General features: G+C 42.6%; 2 protein-coding genes across 2 annotated transcripts in view; one reads left to right on the forward strand and one right to left on the reverse strand.

Annotated features, from left to right (window-relative positions):
- The window catches only part of LOC135211497 (transcription termination factor, mitochondrial-like), a 98,005-nt gene extending 97,347 nt beyond the window's left edge, over positions 1-658 (forward strand). Inside the window, exon 9 of the mRNA XM_064244804.1 lies at positions 1-658. Within this exon, the coding sequence (XP_064100874.1) occupies positions 1-160 (160 nt within the window). The 3' untranslated portion in view covers positions 161-658.
- The window catches only part of LOC135211155 (NADH dehydrogenase [ubiquinone] 1 beta subcomplex subunit 4-like), a 27,507-nt gene continuing 6,901 nt past the window's right edge, over positions 654-21,259 (reverse strand). Inside the window, exons 2-3 of the mRNA XM_064244331.1 lie at positions 11,086-11,229; positions 654-828 (exon numbers count right to left, since the gene is read on the reverse strand). Coding sequence (XP_064100401.1) covers positions 760-828; positions 11,086-11,229 — 213 coding nt within the window. The 3' untranslated portion in view covers positions 654-759. The remainder of the gene's footprint in view (positions 829-11,085; positions 11,230-21,259) is intronic.

The raw sequence follows: 21,259 nt of genomic DNA on the forward strand, positions 1-21,259 counted from the left end.
ACATTCTCTACGACTGATGAAATATTCAGAACACCGAACAAGAACAAGGATTCAACGCTTAAAGGATTTGGGAGTTACAAAAATTATTCCCAGCACTCTTTACAAGAGTCCTCGAAGTTTTGAATCTTATTGTAACACTCTTGAGGAGAAAGAGAAATAGGGAGGTAGATGATGTATAAGTATGTATATACGTAATATAAAACATATAATTTTTCAGTGAAATTTTATTTATTGTAGTTTCAGACCATGATCAAATGCATTCAATAATGAAGTATTAATTAAGAAAGCTTGTGAAAATTTCAGAATTGATTTCTTAATCATGACAAAGTTTTCAAGTAATTTATATTTTTTCCTAACATACAAACCTGAGGTCTTTACATATATTGCAAGCTGGAATCAGTTATCTCATGCATCATTTGTCTCCAAGATCTTTAAGGCCCCTCTTACATTGCTTTTTAGCTGTATTGTAGCATACATTTTGTAAAATAAAGCACCATTAAAAAAGATGAAGTCTGCTAAAAGGAAAATACCTTGAATAGTTTACCAGGAAAATGTAAATCACTCTACCAAATTAGAATTTCTATACTTTTTGATATGTGAGATTATGATTCATACATTGAAAAAAAACTTGGAGGTTAATAAAAGTAAGCAAAGTAAATTTTACTTTATTTATAAACTGTACAGATGGGATGTGAATTATGTTAATTCATCGACTATACATAAATTTCATCTATTCTAAAACATCAAATTGGCAATACCTTATATAAACTTAAATTTACGCTCAGCATAAGGGATTTGCCCAGTTCTGCACTTTTGATCAAAAGCATCCTGGAAAGAAGTCATACAAAACATTAGTTCAAAACCAATTTTTTATCACAAAATATAGTTTATAAACTGCAAATGTAAATTAAGCAATATTTATTTTATAAATACTGGCCATTACTTAATGATGTCTCTGTTGCCCCAGTTTATTAACTATGGTTGATAGTCAAGGAGAAAAAATTAAGAAAACTAATTTGTTTATACAAATGCATCAATCTTAGTTCATCTTATTTGCTGTGCATAATTCTCCTGGACACAATTTCATAAATGTTGAGGACAGACATGAAAAAGTGACCATCAGGTGACTGTAGGTGTATGGGCAACTTTGACCCATCAAAAGGAGTTGCCATCCTCATTGTTTTGTGTACAGCTTGTAACATAGCTAAAGTGAGGTGACTAGGATGTGGGCACTAAATGATTTTTTAGTTTGAAATGAAACAAATGGTTTTTAGTATAAAAACTTCATTTGTTTCATAAACCATAATCACAATTAGCCTGAATTATTATTAAGTTGGGAAGTTGATTGATTAGAAGTTAGGAGTCTAATCGGTGAAGGATCAACAAGTGTACAGAACTTGGGGACAAACGGCCAGGAGCTACATGTCTAAAGTTATCTCATGGGGTACTTTGAGCAGTAAAACCCTGGCTGTAAGGTTATACTACAGACTACATTATGAGACTTCAAGAGGGCACAAAGATCAGCCAACCATTCATATGAGATGTAAAAGTTCACATTCTAGAAATACCATGTGTAGTAAATGGATGAAGAAATGCAAAGCCTCATCCTGTTGTATTTATGGTTTCACATCAAATATTAATAAAGATAGGCTGACATCTGTACATATCAACATTCTCTTAGAAGCAGTCAGTCAAAGTAAAAAGGGCCAAATCTCAAGAACAGTTATTGTATTATTGGAAATTGAAGATAATTTGCATATTTCCTAGGTAAAAAAAACCTGAAATTATTGTATAAATAAACTCCAGTGGTAGTTGGTATAGTTTTTGAAGTTTGGTAGCTAGTCGGTTAAAGGTGGCACTCACTTCAGCAACAGGGGTAGTAGGGATGGTTACAGGTAGGATTACAAAGAGACTGTAAATATGTATGATCTTGAAATTCTTACTTTTTCCAACAAGACTACAAGCCTGTGTCCTTTACATGGAGGTTTTCAAGCACAATAAGAATAACACTGTTCCAAAAGGATCAGAATCCGAGATGAAAAATTTCTGTCACATCCTGAATCCTGTACAAGCCTGAGCAAAGGTGAAAGTGAAGGGATGGTTTGTCACAACATGGAAATGCCAGTTTCTCAGTCAATTAAACTGAACAAAAGACTAACTTGTGTAACAATTTAACTGCCTGTGCATAGTGTGGTTCATAAAGCTGAACCACCCTCTACGAAAACTCAGGTGAAAGCTATAATTTCTTAAATTAATGACAATCCAAGTCATTGGGTTTTGGTATCAACATCCTAGGAAAAAATTATAACTACATCCACCCTCCTCCCTTGCTAGAGAAGACATGGTCAGACCTGAGCTCAAAGATAGGTGCTGTCATGTAGCTCACCTATATCAGCCTGACCTGCAGAAAAAGAGAGAGAAACAATAGTTGAGCATCTCTACTTGGACAAGTCTCAGGGGCCTATAAGTGTTGTTTGTAGACAATGAAGTACGAAAAACTGGATTTTACCTTAAACCTAACTTGAGTTCAGCCAGAACTGGTACCAAAAGTCCAAAACTGGAGAACTAAACATAAAAACCCAGGTCCTTTCCTTGCTTAAGGAACCTGAAAGATTGTTCCAAAATGACAGTCAGGAGGGGAGATGTCAAGCTCTCCTATTTCATGCACACTCCTCAAAAAGCAGTAAGCATAATATTAGGGGATAACATCAACCGATGTAAGGATAATATAGCAAGGTAGCCCGGTATATAATACAGTAATAGGAAAAATCATAGATCAATGTAAGGATAATGAAAGTAAGAAGTTTCATAAGTTGAGGTTGTATCTTGAAAGGAAACATCTCTCCTACTCTACTTCCAATAACTCCACTATTTCCCTTTTCCATTTATTTTCATGCAAAGGTTTGGAATGCAGATTGATAAAAGAAATCCTGCACCCAAAGTAACCAGTCATATGGAGGTTACTAAAATGTGCCCTACTCTAAGGGGGCAAAAAGGGAAGATCAGGAGGGACCTGATCCTGTAGTTTTGGTTTTTAGCACAACTCCTTGAAAAGAAAAGTGGAAGTGAAGGAACTTTCAGATTGTCTAACCACCATCAAGCAGGCAGCAAAGTTTGTAACTGCAAAAAAGCACAGATCAATGCTGGAATAAAGGCAAGAACTTTAGTAGCTTTAAGCCATTTCCTTTTTCCATTCAGGCTTAAGTTAATGATGAGAATGTAGGAACCACAACCCTTAACAATAAAAAGGAAATCCTGACTCCTGAAGAAGGCTATTGGTCATATGGAGGTTCCCTTATATACACCTTATTTTCAACAGTGATGGAAGAGAAAGATCAAGGACAATCCCACCTTGAAAGATGGAAGAAAACCACCAAGCAGCAGAGTTAGAAGATTTTCCAAACTGATGCAACCAAATTTTGAAATGGTGAAGGGAAGCAAGAAGGTAAGCCATTTCACTGCAAATGGCTACTTAAAAAAGAATAAATTTTAAAAGTAACTTTTTTCCTAGGTATAAAAATCAGAAACTTTTATATATGGGGAACCCCCTTCAGCACAAGCTGGATTGGTTGTTGAATTTGGTGGTCAAGGAGTTTGGGGAGGTAAGGAAATACCCCTCATACACCTACTGACACTAGCCAATCTTCGTAGGCTACAGGGACCCAGCAGGGTGGCTGAGATGGACTTATCATATAAATAGCTCTGATCTATATTGGCATATAAATAGCTCTGAACTTTATTAAGAGGAAATTACATTAAAAATTACTTTTAAAATTTATTATGTAAGATTTCATCCCTTTCAACTAAATGTCACCTGGAAACGGCAAGCTCCTAGTTGCTCACGCAAGCTGGGTATGTCATGGTTCCTTGCATTGTAATGAAACCCCTCATGATGGAATTCAGTATGGAAACCAGCTACTTCTAGTCAAAGGAAATAACTGTTCCCACAAGTAGCTTACCTATGGCCTTCTTTTCATAAGGGAGAGTTGAAGATGCATCTTCAGACATTATGTTAAAATAGGATGCTTGAAGGGAAGATACCGCTTTCTAGCCAGACCCAACTGACACATTAGCTTAGATGCTGATCCAGAATAGACTTGGGTAAGAGAGAGTCCAGTTACTCTATTCATCCACTAAGCTAAAGTACTCGGGAGGAGGAGGAGGAGGAGGAGGTGGTGGTCTGGTAATATGAAGAAAGGAAGTTTACAACCTAGACACCTGCCCTCATTTCCCAGCTGGCTAAGGCACCACCTGCACTAGAGATTATGGTTCCTTCTAAGGCTGGCTAGTCAGCCTGTTGCTGGGTTCTTCCTGGTCACAGACTTTTTTCTATGACTTTCATCTATGCCTAAACCAACTCAGAATAGTTTGGCATATTCATTACGCATGTTACTGTTCATATACACACCCTAAACTTCTTAACCTTTGAGATCTGTCCTTTTGTAGAAGTCTCACTAGCCTGGTAGACATCTAGAAGGGCACTCAAAAGTAACTTTGTTCTTCAATCTTGGATGGTGCTGTAGCCTTTTTAATGTCTCCCACAGTCCTGAAGTTCCTTGCTTGGGAGGGTACATTCAAGCAAACTTTAATGTCAGTTCCCTCTTCCTCTTGTTTTTCAAATGGTGTGTGTGTGTGGGGGGGGAGGCTAGAAAGAGTGGAGAGAAGCTCGGTACCAAACAACTCCAAAGTGAGAAGCAATTCGTAAGCAAATCCTGCACTTTGGAATGTCAAGGAGGGCTTACCCCACGACTCCTACACCGTCCTAATTTCCATTAAAAACTAGATGAGATGCTAGCCACAGCGCAGACTGTTAGCACAATAATGATAGGTCACATCACTGCAAATTACTGCAGTGGAATGTAAGCTGTTCAGACATAACCTCTGTATTGTAAGATCGATACAACCAACAAACTGGTTCAAATGGGGCCAAAGGAGCACCTTTGCCACCTATGGTACAAACACCTCTGGTGTGAGAGTGGCAAGGAAGAAGTTTCCATGATCCACTGGAGACAAATGTACTTCCCAACCATCAAGGCATTAACCTCCTCCAAACACCATGTCAACTGTGACTGTGGCAATAAAACCAGAGAGCACCTCTAGAGTAATCTCACTATTATCTGGATTAATAAAGCCTAGGGCCCATCAGATAAGGGTAAAATCTAGATCAGGGGGAATAATAAATCTAGGGGTATCCTAGGCAAAGCCATATTCTTCCTTACTTACCTTGTCAATACTACATAAATGTAAACATTCAATATGCTTATAAACAATGACCATCAAACTTTCAACCAAAAACTTTATGTAAAAGGCAATCCTCTACCTTTTCCCTAATAGTACTTCATAAATTAAGAACAAAAAATACAACTCCTTTTTCTCTCTCATAAATGGGACACACCTAAGTAGGTAGCTAACGTACCTGTGTTTACCCACAGCTTACCATGGTTTTATTGCCATCAATGCATTTTTATACAACAAGTTTATCAGTCATTACCACACACTAACATACACAGATACAAAATTTGCATGTGTGAACTATTGGCCTAGGCCGAGTGTTATGCTTACAGTATCCTCATGCATATGTCAAATAGGCTATTGCAGCTGTATTTAAGATAAAGGTAATGGAAATGAACCAAATATTTTACTTACTTAATCCACTTATACTATTATCATGATGTTATATCATCATTGTAATACATATACAAAAATTGATCATCTGCCATATGCATTTAAGCAAATTAGGCTAACGTTTATGTTCTCAGAATCAGCTAATTGGGCCTACTACTGAAAGAATTAGGAGAATAAGTTTTTAGTTGCTAAAAGGAATGAATTATTTTTATTTTTGAACATAAACATAAAATCTGGTATACAAAGGTGAAGTACCATAATTTATGTTAAAATAAAATCTCTCAAAATCACATAACAGCTGTTTCCCAATTTGTTTGTTTATATCATATTCAATGTTGTTTATGTGAGTTTTTTTGGTGAGTGGTTGTTAATTATAAGAGAGGGTTATGAACCGTTACACAAGTCATAAGTTTGGTAATCTTATTTGAAAGCCTAGTCTAGTATCTACCAAAAATGAAATTCACTCTACAACCATAGCCTAGTAAAGTATGATCTACTGAAAATTACGTATATGAATTTATTAAGGACTATTGTAATATTTTACTTTTATTCCCTGAAGGGGCACACAGGCTGCCAAATTTCTAGGAATGATCAAATTTGAGTTATTAAGAGTTATCAACTGTTTTGTCTCAATAAATATATCCTGAAGCAATAATGCTAAATAATATTTTTTTTTAACTGGTTTATTGACAATTTAGTTAATTACTTGTATGACACTGTGAACCACATAGAAAAAAAAAGAAAAAAGAAAAAAATTTAAATACCTGTAAGAACAATTCAGGATAGGATCAAGTAATTTATACAATGTTTTGGACTGTTATTGCTAAAAATGACATTTTTATTATAAAATAAAGTTTTAATTATACTTACCCAGTAATTATATAGCTAAGAGTTTCACTCGCCAGCAGTTAAAATCCTGAAATTTGCGGGTCAAAGTAATTTTCTATTTACCGTATATACTCACATAACATGCAATCTCGCATATCATGCAATCCCCAAATTTTCACCCTCAAGAAATGATTTTATCACATATCTCACGTATCGTGCGAGTTAAATTTACGAGACCAAAATTTAACAGTGGGCTAACCTCTTTTCCTCCTCTTTATCTATTCCATTTTTTAGTTAGGCTAACCCCTTTCCCTCCATCTCTTAATCTATCTCATCTTCTAGTTAAGTTTAAAAAAAGTAAAAGAGAAGGCAAAAAGTATCGGTAGTAATGATATACTTGTTTGGAAACGCATACAGCCAGAAACAGCTGATTTGCTATGAACAACCAATCCGATAAAAACAGCCTTTTTGCTTGCATTTCAACCATCGTACAATAGTAAAAAATTACCATAGTTACGTTACAAATGACGTTAATGAGAATAGGAATGATATATTTTTACATGACAGGTAGTAGTCAACTTGCTATCGCAACTGGTTACGAACAACCAGTCATAAATCGATTTGGACGTTAGTCGGCCCATGTTAATTTACCGTAAGAATATTATACTAGCGTAGCCTACACTAGGGTAATCAGTACCATCTTTACATATAGGGTAACCTAGCCTACACTAAACAGCATACTTTATACATATATGGCATACTAATTATTAATTTCAGCTAATTCTCTAGGTTCAATGCACTTTGGCTTATGATGATTCAGTGCAAAGAGAAATTGAATAACATTTAACAAGTTAGCCTCGCCTATATGATGATGATATCGTGATACATATATCGTATGTATACGAATACAGTAGCCTAGCCTTCAGTAAACTGTATATGCTACTTATACGATATAATTTAGTAATTTATTAATAAAAGCCAATTTTGGAGTTTCAGTGCAATATGACTGACATATCAGCGAAAAAAAAATAAATGGACATGAAACGGGAATCAGATTCGGACCGACATCGGCATACCTATTTGAGTGATGTCAGGCTGCTGACGGCTACGTATATTAATGAAATAAATACACAATGAATATGCTTCTTTTCTGATTCTTTTAAAAAGTTATACAATACAGTATCCAATAATATTGTATGTATTCTCATATTATTGCATCATAAAATACTAACAAAGCAGTCAGTGTTTTGTTTGGAATTCAGATGATGGCAAATACGAGTTTATTTCTCCGTATTTAACTCATTTCAGAGCGAATTGTCTTTCTTCTAGTTAGCGTAAAATATAGATACGTACTCTACTTATATGAGACAACGTAATTTGTCATTACACGACATGTTTTTAAGTCGAAATATGAATTTAATACGTCTCGTTAACTAAAGCATTTTTTTCATTTACAGATTGCGTTGTGGGCATGTTTATTGTTTAAAAAATATTACGTGATTCCGTTCGCTATTTTCACTTCATTTCATCGTAGTACGAACTTGACCGTTGTGTTACTTATCTTTTATCGGCGTGAAAACAACAGTAAAATGTGTTCTTTCAAGACCTGAAGTTTTGATTAAAATGATTTTCTCTCAATTTTATCTACAACTGTGTTCGATGGCATAAGTTTACTGGAGTTATATCCTTGTTGCCGATGCACAATAATAGTATCCTAACCTTACTCGCTATGAATAAAAGATAGGCAAGGGCATATACTGCTAAATTTAATCTGTAAGGTTTAGCTGAAGTTGAGGAAAGAATGTTGATACACTAACGACCATTATCATGCATCGGCAACGTGGATGAAACTTGCAAACCTCGGGATGGTACCATCAAAACGTGTTTTAATCAAAACTAATGGCATGAAAAGAACACATTTTACTGTTTTCACTCCAATAAAAGATAAATACGTAAAGCTCGCAGTATTCTGATGAGATAAAAGTGAAAATATCGAACGGAATGTTGATTTTTGTTTACGCAACAAACATGCCCTCAGCACCATCTACTAATGAAAAAAATAACTAAATTTCATTCACAAACGATACGTTTTCAAGTAATATGTCCACTTGAAAACACTGTATAACGTAAAATAACCTTGTGTCATATAAATAGAGTACCTTGAGATTCATTTGCACTAACTAGGGGCAAGAAAGTCACTCTGTTTGAGTTCAACACAGCAAAACAAACTTACTTCGCAATCGCCCTCAGCTGATTTCCACAACAAATCATTGATTGCTATGTTTGTATTTTATAATACAAACAAATATTAATATGAAATGCATATATTATTATAAAATGCAGTGAAGTAAAACAAAACTTTTTAAAATATCCATGGAAAAGATGCATATCTATTATGATTGTATGTTATCATATGATACTAATATATGATTATTAGCTCCAATATTAGTGCTTCAAAAGTCGCATGATACGCGAGTATATACGGTATATATAATTACATACTGGGTAAGTATAATTAAAACCTTATTTTATCATAAAAATGTTATTTTTAATTATACAACTTACCCAGTAATTATATAACCATTTCCATATTGCAGAAAGGAGGGAAGCATGGATAATTCTATCTCCACATTTAAAAAAATATATATATATCAAGAATAGAAAAAACTTTGCCAACATTAATTGAAATGTTTGTTGATTCCTTACCTGATAAGAGAGTTGTAGCAGGAAAATACTGCCTCTGGTTGCCACTCATCTTATCATGTAACGGCATGGCGGTAAAGCCACGTAGCGCCTATTACTTTAGTGGGACCTTTGTGGTGAAGGAAAATTCCAGTGGCTAACAAAGGATCAAAATAATTGCCCCTGCCCAGGGCTCAGTACCAAATGATCAACAGAAAAAAAAATTTGTTACCTATATCCAAAACAATTACTAAATAGCCAACACCACCTGGAGGGTACTCCAGGTGCTTTGCACCTACAGGCTTCCCAAAGAAAATCGCCTTATAACAAGGAGAATAAGAATTTAGGAGGGATTACTTCCTACACTTCCTTCCCCAACACTACACCAGCTACAAAAAAAAAAGGATCCATGGTACCGCAGTCTTCATACACTGTCTCCACACCACGGAGATGATGTGATGTAAACACAAATTTGCACTTCCAAACCGTAGAAATAGTAATAGTTGCGAGAGATAAATTTCTCTTAAAAGCAAGCGAAGTGGATATTGCTTTAATTCTATGAGCTTTAGCCTTGCAAAGTGGGAGAACGTCTTCCTGAACTAAAGAGTGAGCTTCTTGGGTGACGTCCATCAAGAATAATGCTAAAGCATTCTCTGACCACAGCCTGGAGGGGTTTTTAACAGAACAACAGACACCACCAAAAGCTCCACGAATGTCTTTTGTTCTGTGAAGGTAATACTTTAAGGACCTCATAGGACACAAGAGTCCTTTCTGCATTGTCCTAGCCCAGGACATCTGTCAAACTAGGGATCGAAGAAGAACGAGGCCAAGGATTAGAGGGGGACTCCAAGGGAATAGGGACAAATAGCATTTCCTTTCAAAATGCCTACTTTCTTAACAAACACACGAATCTCGCTAATCATTTTAGCGGTCGCCAAGTACACTAGAAAGTTTTTCTAGTTAAGTCCCTCAGACTAAGCTCGTGTATAGGCTCGAAACAAGGCACAGACAATCACTTCAACACAATATGTTTCCAGATTCCAAGGCATATGGGAGAATCTTTACATTTGGAGGTATCAAACTATCTAATGAGATCTGAAAGTTGGCAGAAATCTTAGCCTGTGACAAAAAACAGAGGCCAACATGGCCCTACAGCCCTTGATGGTAGAGATTGAAAGGTCTTTCACTGACCTCCAATGAAGCAAAAAATTGGCTATTTGTATCAGTCTAAAAAGATCATTCACTTTCACAAACATATAGCAAGAGAGGGTAAGTCAATACAGGAGACATAAACTATCCATAAAGGTAGCTAAGTCCTGACAACGACAATATTCAATATTTATTACATTAGAATAAAACACAAGACGTAACAAGACATAATTAAACAAAAGGGAATGGTAATGATGAATACTCATCCATAAATCCAAGTTCTGGACCAGCAGTCAGTACTGAGGAGCGCAACATGTCTGTTCTCTACCTTGGCCAAAAGAAAACTATCTGATTAACCATCTCAGGTTCCAGCTTGCACTGAAAGTTACTCCCACCAAATAAGAGGTAATGGTTTGTATTCCTGTATGAACAAACTATGAGTGTATCCTTACATTTTTTAACAAATGCCAAGGTTCATTGGTCCACAGTAGAAAAAAATACTAAGCTATTTATCCTACTTGGGCAATAAAATAAGATATTTCTTTCCTTTAACAACATGCATTTGCGAGTTATTTACCAATTTAAGGGTAAGGGTCTACTCTACTGATTGGTGGCAAAGGAATTTGCTAAAAACATTTCTGGACATATACATCAAGAAATTCCTGAATGTAACTTTCAAGCAAAACTGGAGACGAAGACCATCATACAAAAAGTGAAAAATAATGTTCGACAAAGGTTTCATTGTCAATTTGCTACCTTAAAAACCAAGTAATCTGTTCTAGACTACAGATAATGACTTACATGCTGAACTTTCATCATGTACCCATAGCCGATGATAGGGAGAACAATCATGCCAAGCCCCATAAGAGAAGTTTTCACAGTAGGTTTGAAATGATCATACAATGTCACTTTCATAGACATAAACCTCTGAACAGCTGGATCAAACTGAAAGAGAGAATACCATTTTACATCTAACTGAATGAGAGAAGAATCTTTTACATTAAGTGTATACATTTATATGTTAGTGTATACTTACCCCGCAGAGATTTTGGGGCCTACACTCATCTGTGGTAAACATATGTTGTTCTGGTTTACAGTTTATGAAATTACATCATTCTACATTACTGAATGCTGTGAATTTTCTCATGATAGTATGTTAGGTTTGGTGTCATTTTGAGGCCACATAATTGTACTTTATAGTGGTGTATTTGAAAATGATATTGTTATGATTCAATAAAGTTTGTTCATACTTACCTGGCAGATATATATATAGCTGTATTTTCTGAAGTCCGACAGAATTTTAAAAAAACTTCCGACACACGCAGTGGTCGGCCAGGTGGTTAGTACCCATTCCCGCCGCTGGGAGGCGGGTATCAGGAACCATTCCCATTTTCTATTCATAATTTTTATTTCCACTGTCCCCTGAGGGGAGGTGGGTGGGTACTTGATTATATATATCTGCCAGGTAAGTATGAACAAACTTTATTGTATCATAACAATATCATTTTGTTCATGAAACTTACCTGTCAGATATATATATAGCTGAATCCCACCGTTGGAGGTGGGAAGGGACAGAATAGAAGGATTTTGGGAAACAAATGCATGCAGATGATTTACATCTTGGTTCCACCTGTTAGCATAGCTGACTTCGTGATTACTGTCACCCAAGTCTGCTTCTGCTTTACTAGAGTTGCCAGCGAGGTAGAGACCTATAAAGCTGGTGCACTCCAGATGATCTGTCAACGGGGGCGTGACCACAATGTGACTAGACCATATTGACCATACCATGAGGGCTAAGAAGTAAAATAAAAATATATATATAAATATATATATCACCACCTGACCAACCTAGCCAAAGTTAAGGTGTGTTAACTAAGGCTTAAGAGTTAAGAAGTCGCCGTTGTCGGCGACTCAACAACTAAATTAAGAGCTCTTCCTAACCATTTTCTACAGGATAGGATGAGTGGTACTTCTTGCCCCCAAGATTGTGTCTGCAGACACGTATGGCCCTAGCGAGCAGCAGATCTCATATGCCATCTTCACATCTCGCAGGGAATGTGAAGTGAACACAGAGTTGCTTCGCTAAAACATGGTGCTCAGGATGTTGCTGAGTGCCATGCTCTGTTGAAATGCTTCCGAGGCCGCGCCCTCACCTCGTGAGCATTCAGATAAAAGGATTTCAAATCTTTGTGCAAACACAATGAAGGAGCATTTTTGAAAGAACTCCTTAACACTAAAGCCAGGGTGTTCTTCGATATGGCAAGTCTGGTCTTTTTCGGAACACTGCAGATTGCCCGAATGACTTCGACTTTCTTGAGTTTTATGTAGATAAAACTTGAGAGACCCGACAGGGCACAGGACTCTCTCTGGCTCCTGCCCACTAACTTGTGCCATCCTTGCTTCCAAGCTCCTGGCCCAAGGACAAAACGAGTTTCCATTCTTAGGCCACAACGGAAGGCTTAGAGAGCACACCGCCTTGTGTTCTCTAAAGCCAAAACTTGTGACGATGGCTTAAAATCTCACTAACCCTCTTTGTCGTATCTAGGGTGGTTAGAAGAAGGCCTTCCTGATCACATGCAAGAAGTTAACAGGTAGGAGAGGTTCGAATGCTTTGGCATCAAGAACTTCAGACTACGTCTAAGTTCCATATTGAAAGCTTCGATCTGGACATGCACAGTCAGTCCGTCTGTACTAAAGTCAGGTGACCGACCAGTTGACCAGTCAGACGAATCAAGGACAGCAAGGCTGTACCCTGAAGACCATAAGGCACTATTCTTCGCTGAAGGATGAGTGTCTGGACTGCCTGGGCGATTCAATCTAAGCAAACCTTGGGGGGTGTATCAACGCAACCCAACGTCGTCAGCGAATCAACTCCTGACTCGAGCTTCTGGTGCCAGGAGAAAGGAGCGAGGAGCAAAAAGGCGATTCAGTCCCGAAGGAAGAATGCCTGACAGTCCAACCTGGTCTCATGTTACACGATCATCGGGGGTGTATAAACGCAACCGACTTCGTCAACAAGAAACTCAGGGCTACTATATGTCGCCTGATCTCGCATGAGTGTCTGACTCCGAGAAAACAGGTGAGACAAAAAGTAGATGGTGAGCGAGTTTCGAGATTCCACAGAACTCAAAGATCGTGAAGGGCTTTGTTGTTTGACAGACGCAAATCTCTGAGCCCAAAGGCCGTCAACAACATATTTGCGTATTCTTTAATAGTTGTGACTGCCAGCTTATCCCATTCTTCAGACGGAAATGGAAGACGGTAATCTTATTCCTGTCAACATCTCGATAGTCTGAACGTGCGGAGAGGTTATAGGTACCTTTCGAGTTAGAGTAGACCGACTCTCTCGGAAAAGGTCCTTGGAAAGTGAACTAGGAAGGACTTGACCTCTGTGAATCCAGGATCCTGAAGGCGAACATGGGGCGATCAGCGTCATTGTCGCTCCCTGTGACGTCATAAATCCTCTTATTACATTTCCTAAGCAATTGAAAAAGGGGAAAAGAGACTAAACATCCATCCCCGTTCAATATCATAGGATGGCGTTTAATGGTACCGATCCCGGATCGAGAATAAGGGAGCAGAGAAGAAGAAGCCTCTTCGTCCTCAACATATCGAAGAGAAGAATGAAAGGGCATCCCTAAAGTCTCCACAACTCTCAACTTACTTCTAAAGAAAGATTCCACTCGGAAGTCAATAGTTGCTGCCGTCGATCGAGACGATTCGTACGGACTTTTGCAATCCTATAACGAACCTCTAGAGGATCGTTACATTCTACGCCTGTTGTTATAATAGGCTCTTTCTCGTAAACTCGAACAGGGACCGAGAGAAGATACTTCTTAAGATATGAGAGAGCTGTGGAATATAGGAGTTGATCTGGACCACTGGTTCCAAAAACTCGTTTCGAGGACTGGAGGGACGACCGAATTGCTTTTACTTCTTTCAGATTAAGATCCAGGACATCTGAAACCCTATCCAGATGTCCGGCACCTTCTTTCTATCACCTCAGGTGATAGACGCACTGAGAGATGTTTAGAATCATTCCTAGATCTTGAATAATATTTCAGTTTCCCAGTAGGAAAAAACTGTGGAGGTCTGAATTGCAGTCTATTCGGGGAAACAAACTTCTTCAGGAAGGAAATGGTCCCCAGCAAGCTCATCCATTCCCTCCCCGAGTATGCTTACTTCCCTAATAAGGCTGCGCTTTGCCTGAGCAGGAGAGCATATAAAAGTGCAATGTTGCGGTAGACTCGTAGTTCTATACCCTGCGGTAACGAGCACCGAAAGGATTAAGAGATAACTCTGTTGAACATATCAAGGCAAAACGAATGCAACGTTTATTCATTCACGTAAGAAATCCCCTCAATCTTAGGCTAAAGTCCGTGATTGTAGGACAGAGATACAGTTAGTCAGTCAATCCCGCAGGAGAGACGTAACCGCCAGCACAGAGATACGGTTAGTCAGTCAATCCCGCAGGAGAGAGAGACGTAACCTACCGCGCATGACAGTGCACGATCTGTTACTGGCTCGGTTGGAGTTGGATTAGAGGACAGACACAGCAGCAGCCAGCAGCTTACGAACGTCGTCTCTTAACTTTATGTCTGGGTTGCCAGCTACCCTATTCTACGAAGAAATAGGTCCGTTATTTTTTTAGCAGAAAGAGACTCTCAAGCTGGTATATTTAAGCGAAACAGAAAACGCTAAATATATAGATGCGTTTGTGTCGTCAGAACACTACCATACAACGGTAAAAGATAAATCGGAAACTCCTGGAAGGCTGCAGGGAGTAACGATTAAATGTCCTTAAAATAATAGACAACAGACCTCTCGGTTGCCATCCGAAGAGGTAACTACAGCAAGCGTATATGACTTGAACCAACCAGTAGTAAAATAACGCAAGGCAAAATATGATATATCACAAAGTTTGTTCATACTTACCTGGCAGACATATATATATAGCTGAATTCGGAAATACAGCTACATACATATCTGACAGGCAAGTTTCATGAACAAAACTTAAGAGAATCGAAGCAGACAGCTCAAGCTTCTTATGTTATTGGACATAAGCGTTCATTGACGTAGTCTACAAGTCTATTTCTTGTACGAGTCTGCGAATGACGAATGAGACCTCTTCCGAATCTTGTCAATAAGAGCTTATTCGCTTACGCAATATCAAGTTAATGAGATGTTTGTCAATGAGAACTAACCCATTTACGGGACAAAGAGATATTTTGTCAATGAGGGGATACCCACTTACTTGACAAAACGATAGTATATTGTCAATGGGGGAAAGTCACTGAATTGACAAAACATAATCCAGGAAGTCGAGCATTTTATTTTTCCGATTCCCGTCTCAAACGAGGAAGGGGCAAGAATCCTGTTAAGAGACTGGGCTTACGGCAGGTAGAACGACGATGTTCAATTCGGCAGCATAGTCCTGACTAGAAACTAACAAAATCTATCATCTGAAAAACCCTTTCAGATGGGCTAAAAAGCTTGCAAAATTATCCTGGGAAGAGGAAGAAACTCTCCAACCAGCTTCCTCTCCCGTATCACAACTAATGCCTGCTAAAGCTTAAAATTTATTGGCAGTATGGCAAAGGAAGTCCTGTCTTGTGCTTTCCTGAAGAGCGTCCTTTTGATGAGTGCCTTTGCAAGAATCCTACTGAACGTTGCCGAGAGTCCTGACGTGCAGGACGTCGAGCCTTTACATAACCCGTAACTGCCTTATCGCAAAGTCTTGACTGCGGTAGAGAAAATGACAATTTGTCCAAAATTGCATTTTTCCTAACTATACAAACCTAGGTCCTTTTACAATAGGAAGGTACTAGCGGCAGCTGGATAGGTCGTAAGCTTTCGAACAAGGGGTTCGGTAGTTAACTGCTTGTCCGACAGGCGCGCGCGCGCGACTGGGAGGTAAACAAATCACTTTTGCTTTTGGCCCAAGCAAAAACTGCAGAGTGAGGGGTGGCATGAGGTGGGGCTATGTGTAAAAGGACCTCAGGTTTGTATAGTTAGGAAAAATGCAATTTTGGACAGATTGTCATTTGTTCCGACACGGCATACAAACCTTCGGTCCTTTTACAATAGGAAGACTCACTTCTTGGTGGGTGGAATCTGAGTCTTTTGTGAACAGACTGGTGTTCGCCCAACCTTGGAAGCCTCCCTGGTCGTAAGAGCGAGGGAGGGATCCAAGCCTCTGTCCGATTGATCGGGGTGTGCACCGCAGGATCAATGGTCAGACCTCTGGACCGAGTACTAAGAGAGAGGCAAGCGTATCTCTTCGTACCAGCAATGTAAGAACTTGTTCCTGTACAGGAGCAAATATAAAGTCATGGGTTTGACTCTTGTAGGCATCCACTTCCCCCCCCTTGTAGTGGAGGAAGTGGTGGATATTCTGCTCCTATCCCATAGTGAAAGGGATAGGATGGGGCTCTGTCATATAGCTCACCTGCATCTCGTCCTCATCCAGCGTAGTGACGACCGTGGCCCTCTGCCCACAGGTAGAGGAGGAGGAAAAGACGGGAAGAGGGAGCCAGTCACTCACTCATTCACACATCCATCCACACAGTCACACCAGGACTCGATGCTGTTTCAGCCTGCGAGGGTCTGGGTTTGCTACACAACTTGTTGAGCAGCCACCACGGGTCCCAAGGAAAAGGTATCCAAGGACCTGTGGGCAATATCCCGAAGGAGAAGGACGTAAAGGTAGTCTGGTTAGACCAGACCCCTGCCTTCAGGACCTGCGCCACGGAGAAGTTCTTACGAAACGCCAACGAGGGGCCCATACTTCTGACTTCGTGAGCTCTCGGACGGGACGTACGGATGTCGTCACTACCATCAGCCTCATACGCCCTCCTGATGACCTCACGCAGCCAGAACGAAAGAGTGTTCTTGGTATACTTCTTTCTTGGTTACCCCGGTGCTAACGAAGAGGCGTTGACACTCAGGCCTGAGGTGTCGAGTTTTCTTCAGATAGCGCCGTAGCGCCCTCACAGGACAAAGCAGCATCTCATCCGCATCATTATCGGTGAAGTCCATTAGGGAGGGAATCGTGAATGACTCGAACCTGTCGTCAGGGATCGACGGTTTTCTGAGTCCTTCGCAACGAAGTTCGGGACGAAATCGAGCGTCACAGATCCCCATCCCCTGGAATGTCGTACATCATAGGAAAGACATGAAGTTCCCCTACTCTCTTCGCCGATGCCAGGGCCAGCAAGAAGAGGGTCTTGAGGGTCAGATCCCTGTCTGACGACTCTCGGAGTGGCTCGAATGGTCTTCGAGTCAAACTCCTAAGGACGAGAGTCACATCCCACGCAGGGGGCCTGAGTTCCCTGGGTGGGCAAGACCTTTCGAAGCTCCTCATGAGCAAGGAGATCTCGAACGAGTTCGAGATGTCCAATCCCCTCAGTTTCAGGACGAGCGCCAAGGCGGCTCTGTATCCTTTGACTGTGGGGACTGAGAGGAGCTTCTCTCGGCGAAGAAAACGAGGAAATCCGCTACCTGCTGAAGAGTGGCTCTGAGAGGAGATAGACCCCGTCTACGACACCAACCACAGAAGACGGCCCACTTCCCCTGGTACACAGCTGCAGAGGACTGACGGACGTTTCCAGCCATCTCTGTTGCTGCGCTACGAGAAAAGCCTCTCGTTCACAAGAGATGGTGGATAACAGCCAGCCGTTGAACGACGTAGGGGACTGGACTGCTCGGTGGTACCGCTCGACGTGTGGCTGGGCGAGAAGGTTGTGCCAAGGGGGAATCTCTCTCGGTTCCCCTGCGAGAAGAGCCAGCAGGTCCGGATACCAAATGGCCTGTGGCCATTTGGGAGCCACCAGGATCATCCTGAGATTCGGGGTGACCAGTGCTCGACTGATCACCTTGCGAATCAGGCTGAACGGGGAAAGGCATAGACGAAGAGGTTGTCCCACGGGTGTTGAAGAGCGTCCTCTGCAGCTGCCCATGGGTCCGGCACGGCCGAGAAGAACACCTGGAGCTTCCTGTTGTGCCGGGTGGCGAACAGATCCACGACTGGTCGCCCCCACAGGTCGAAGAGCCTTTCCGCCACGTCCTGGTGTAGAGACCATTCGGTCCCTATCACCTGATCCCGACGGCTGAGCGTGTCTGCTACTACATTCCTCTTCCCTGGAATGTAGCGTGCCGACAGCTCTATTGAGTGTGCCTCGGCCCACTCGTGCACCTGCCGAGTCAACTGGTACAACGGGAGAGACACTAGGCCCCCCCCTGTTTGTTGACGTAGGCCACCACCGTGGTGTTGTCGCACATCAACACCACTGAGTGTCCCATCAAGCGGTCCTGGAACTCTTGGAGAGCGAGGAACGCTGCCTTGAGTTCCAGTACATTGATGTGAAGGTGCTTGTCGTTCTCGTCCCACACTCCTGAAGTCAGCAACTCCTCCAGGTGTGCGCCCCATCCCTCGGTCGATGCGTCTGAGAACAGCTGCATGTCCGGGGGGGGAGTGCGCAGAGGCACTCCTCTTAAGAGGTTCCTGTCGTCCAGCCACCAGGCTAGGTCCTGCCTCACCTCCGGTGTCAGTGACACTGGAAAGCTTGGGGGATCCGTCGCCTGTGACCAACTCTCCTTTAGTCTCCACTGAAGAGACCGCAGGTGAAGACGCCCGTGAGGGACTAACTTCTCGAGTGACGACAGGTGTCCGATCACGACTTGCCATCGCTGAGCTACCTGTTCCTGCCGAGACAGGAACTGGTTGGCTGCCTCCCTGAATCTGCTGATCCGCGAGTCTGCGGGGAAGACTCGCCCTGCTACCGTGTCGATCAGCATACCCAGGTACTTCATCCTCTGCTTGGGCTCGAGATCGGACTTTTCGAAGTTCACAACGATCCCCAGATCGCGACAGAACTCGAGCAGTCGATCCCTGTCCTGTAGCAACTGCGAGCGGGAGCTCGCCAGGACTAACCAATCGTCGAGATAACCTCATCAGACGTATCCCGTGCGAATGGGCCCAAGCGACACCAGAGTGAACACTCGCGTGAACACCTGTGGGGCGGATGAGAGACCGAAGCAGAGTGCCCTGAACTGGTACACCGCCCCGTCGAGGGGATGATGCGGAGGTACTTTCTGGAGGACTGATGAATGGGTATTTGGAAATACGCATCCTTCAAGTCCACTGAAAGCATGAAATCGTTCTCCCTAATGGAGTCGAGCACTGAGCGTGCCGTCTCCATCGTGAACCGGGTCTGGCGAACAAACCGGTTCAGGGGAGAGAGATCTATCACCCGGGCGCCAGCCTCCCGTAGACTTTTCCACCAGGAAGAGTCGACTGTAAAAGCCCGGTGACTGATCCGTGACGATTTCTACAGCTCTCTTGCTCAGCATGGTCTTGATCTCCTGTCTCAATGCTACGTCCTTCGATGACCCTGGAACGTACGACTGCTGTTGGACCGGGTTGGAGGTGAGGGGTGGCCGAGATTCGAAGGGTAATAGATATCCCTCCCGAAGGACATCTACAATCCAGGTCTCGGCGCCGTAGCGCTGCCAAGTTGCCCAATGGCTGGCCAGGCACCCCCCCACTTCCGGCAGCAGGTGAGGGGGAACGCCGTCCCTAGCGTTTCCCCCCTTTCTTCGACTTCTTCCCAGAGCCTCCACGGGAGGAGGAGGGCTGGGAGGAGGGCTGGTTACGGCTCCCCTTGGTAGAAGTCGAAGAAGACAGAGTCTTTCCCCGGGGCTTCGACGCAGCTACCGTCTTAGCCACCGAGGAAGCGCTAGCCGAGCTCTTAGACTTGGCCGCAGTCCGAGGCTGCCCAGAAGCCTTCGAGACTGCCTGGTGAACCAGACGGTCACTGTCGTCAGTGCGCCGTCTGTCCACCGCAGCGTCCACCATCTCTCCTGGGAAGAGAGACGTGGAACTCCGTAAAGGTCCGTTGCGAAGTCCCAACGCCGCTTCACGCCCGGCCGCCCTGGAAACCCGAGTAAGGACAGCGTCCCCTTCGTCGGAGAACCAGGTTGGCCCACAGGTTCACCGTCTGGTGGGCAAGGAAGGAGATGGCTCTTCCTCCAGACTGGCAAAGTCTCCTAAAGGCCGAGTCATCTTCGGGAGAAATTCCCCCGGAGTTGGCTGCGACCTTAGATACTGTGAGGGACCACAGATCTAAGCCAGGAGACGGCCTGGAAAGCTGCCATGGCGGTAGATTCCAGGCCGAGTGCCTCTTGCTGCGAGAACCATAGGTTCTCGGACAGGAGCTGCTGCAGAGACACACCCGGAGTCAGCCTGGCTAACTCCGGGTTCACCTGTTTGGGCGGCATCGGGTCTTCAGATGGCACGTAAAAACGCCGCTGTCGCAGCAGAGGAGGTGGAAGCAGCTTGCTCGACCTGCCAGACTTGAGCGAACCGTCTTGTCCGGAGACAAGCGATTCAACCTGGTCCAGCACTGAGTCGCAAGCTCAGAACGCGGCAAACCCACCGTCGGTCTGGGTTCCCTCTTCGGGCCCCAGAACGACTCGAGCCGGGACGTGGGCTCGGAAGGTGGGAGCGGCGATCCTTCCGCGAGGTCGTTGTGCTGACGAATCAGCGCAATAACCTCGGCAAAGTTCCTCTGGATCTCAGGAGTGACTGCGTCCTGCGGAGTCGCGGACCATCCAGTCCCTCAAACAGGAGCATCTCCCGAGACCCTCCTCCCTCAAGGGGAGGAAGAACAGCGACAGACCCCTCTCGGTCTCCTCCAACCACTTGTGCGTATGACCTGGCTGGTCCAAGAACCGTGCCTGGTACGTAACGACGATGGTGGTTGGGATCCTGGAGGGGGCGCCACCCCTAACGATCACTTCCTCCAATACCTCGCCCCATCCCGGTTTGTAACCCGAGGAGGTTGAAGGTATGGGAGAGGCAGACTGACGCTCCCTCCTCGCTGCTGGCAGAAACCAGGTGGGCTTGAAGACTGAGGCGATCGCCAACCGCGGGTGGCGATCGAGCTGCAGACCTAGTCGAGCCGTCTCGCTGTGG

Source organism: Macrobrachium nipponense, chromosome 4 (assembly GCF_015104395.2).
Source record: "Macrobrachium nipponense isolate FS-2020 chromosome 4, ASM1510439v2, whole genome shotgun sequence".
NCBI classification, from domain to species: domain Eukaryota; kingdom Metazoa; phylum Arthropoda; class Malacostraca; order Decapoda; family Palaemonidae; genus Macrobrachium; species Macrobrachium nipponense.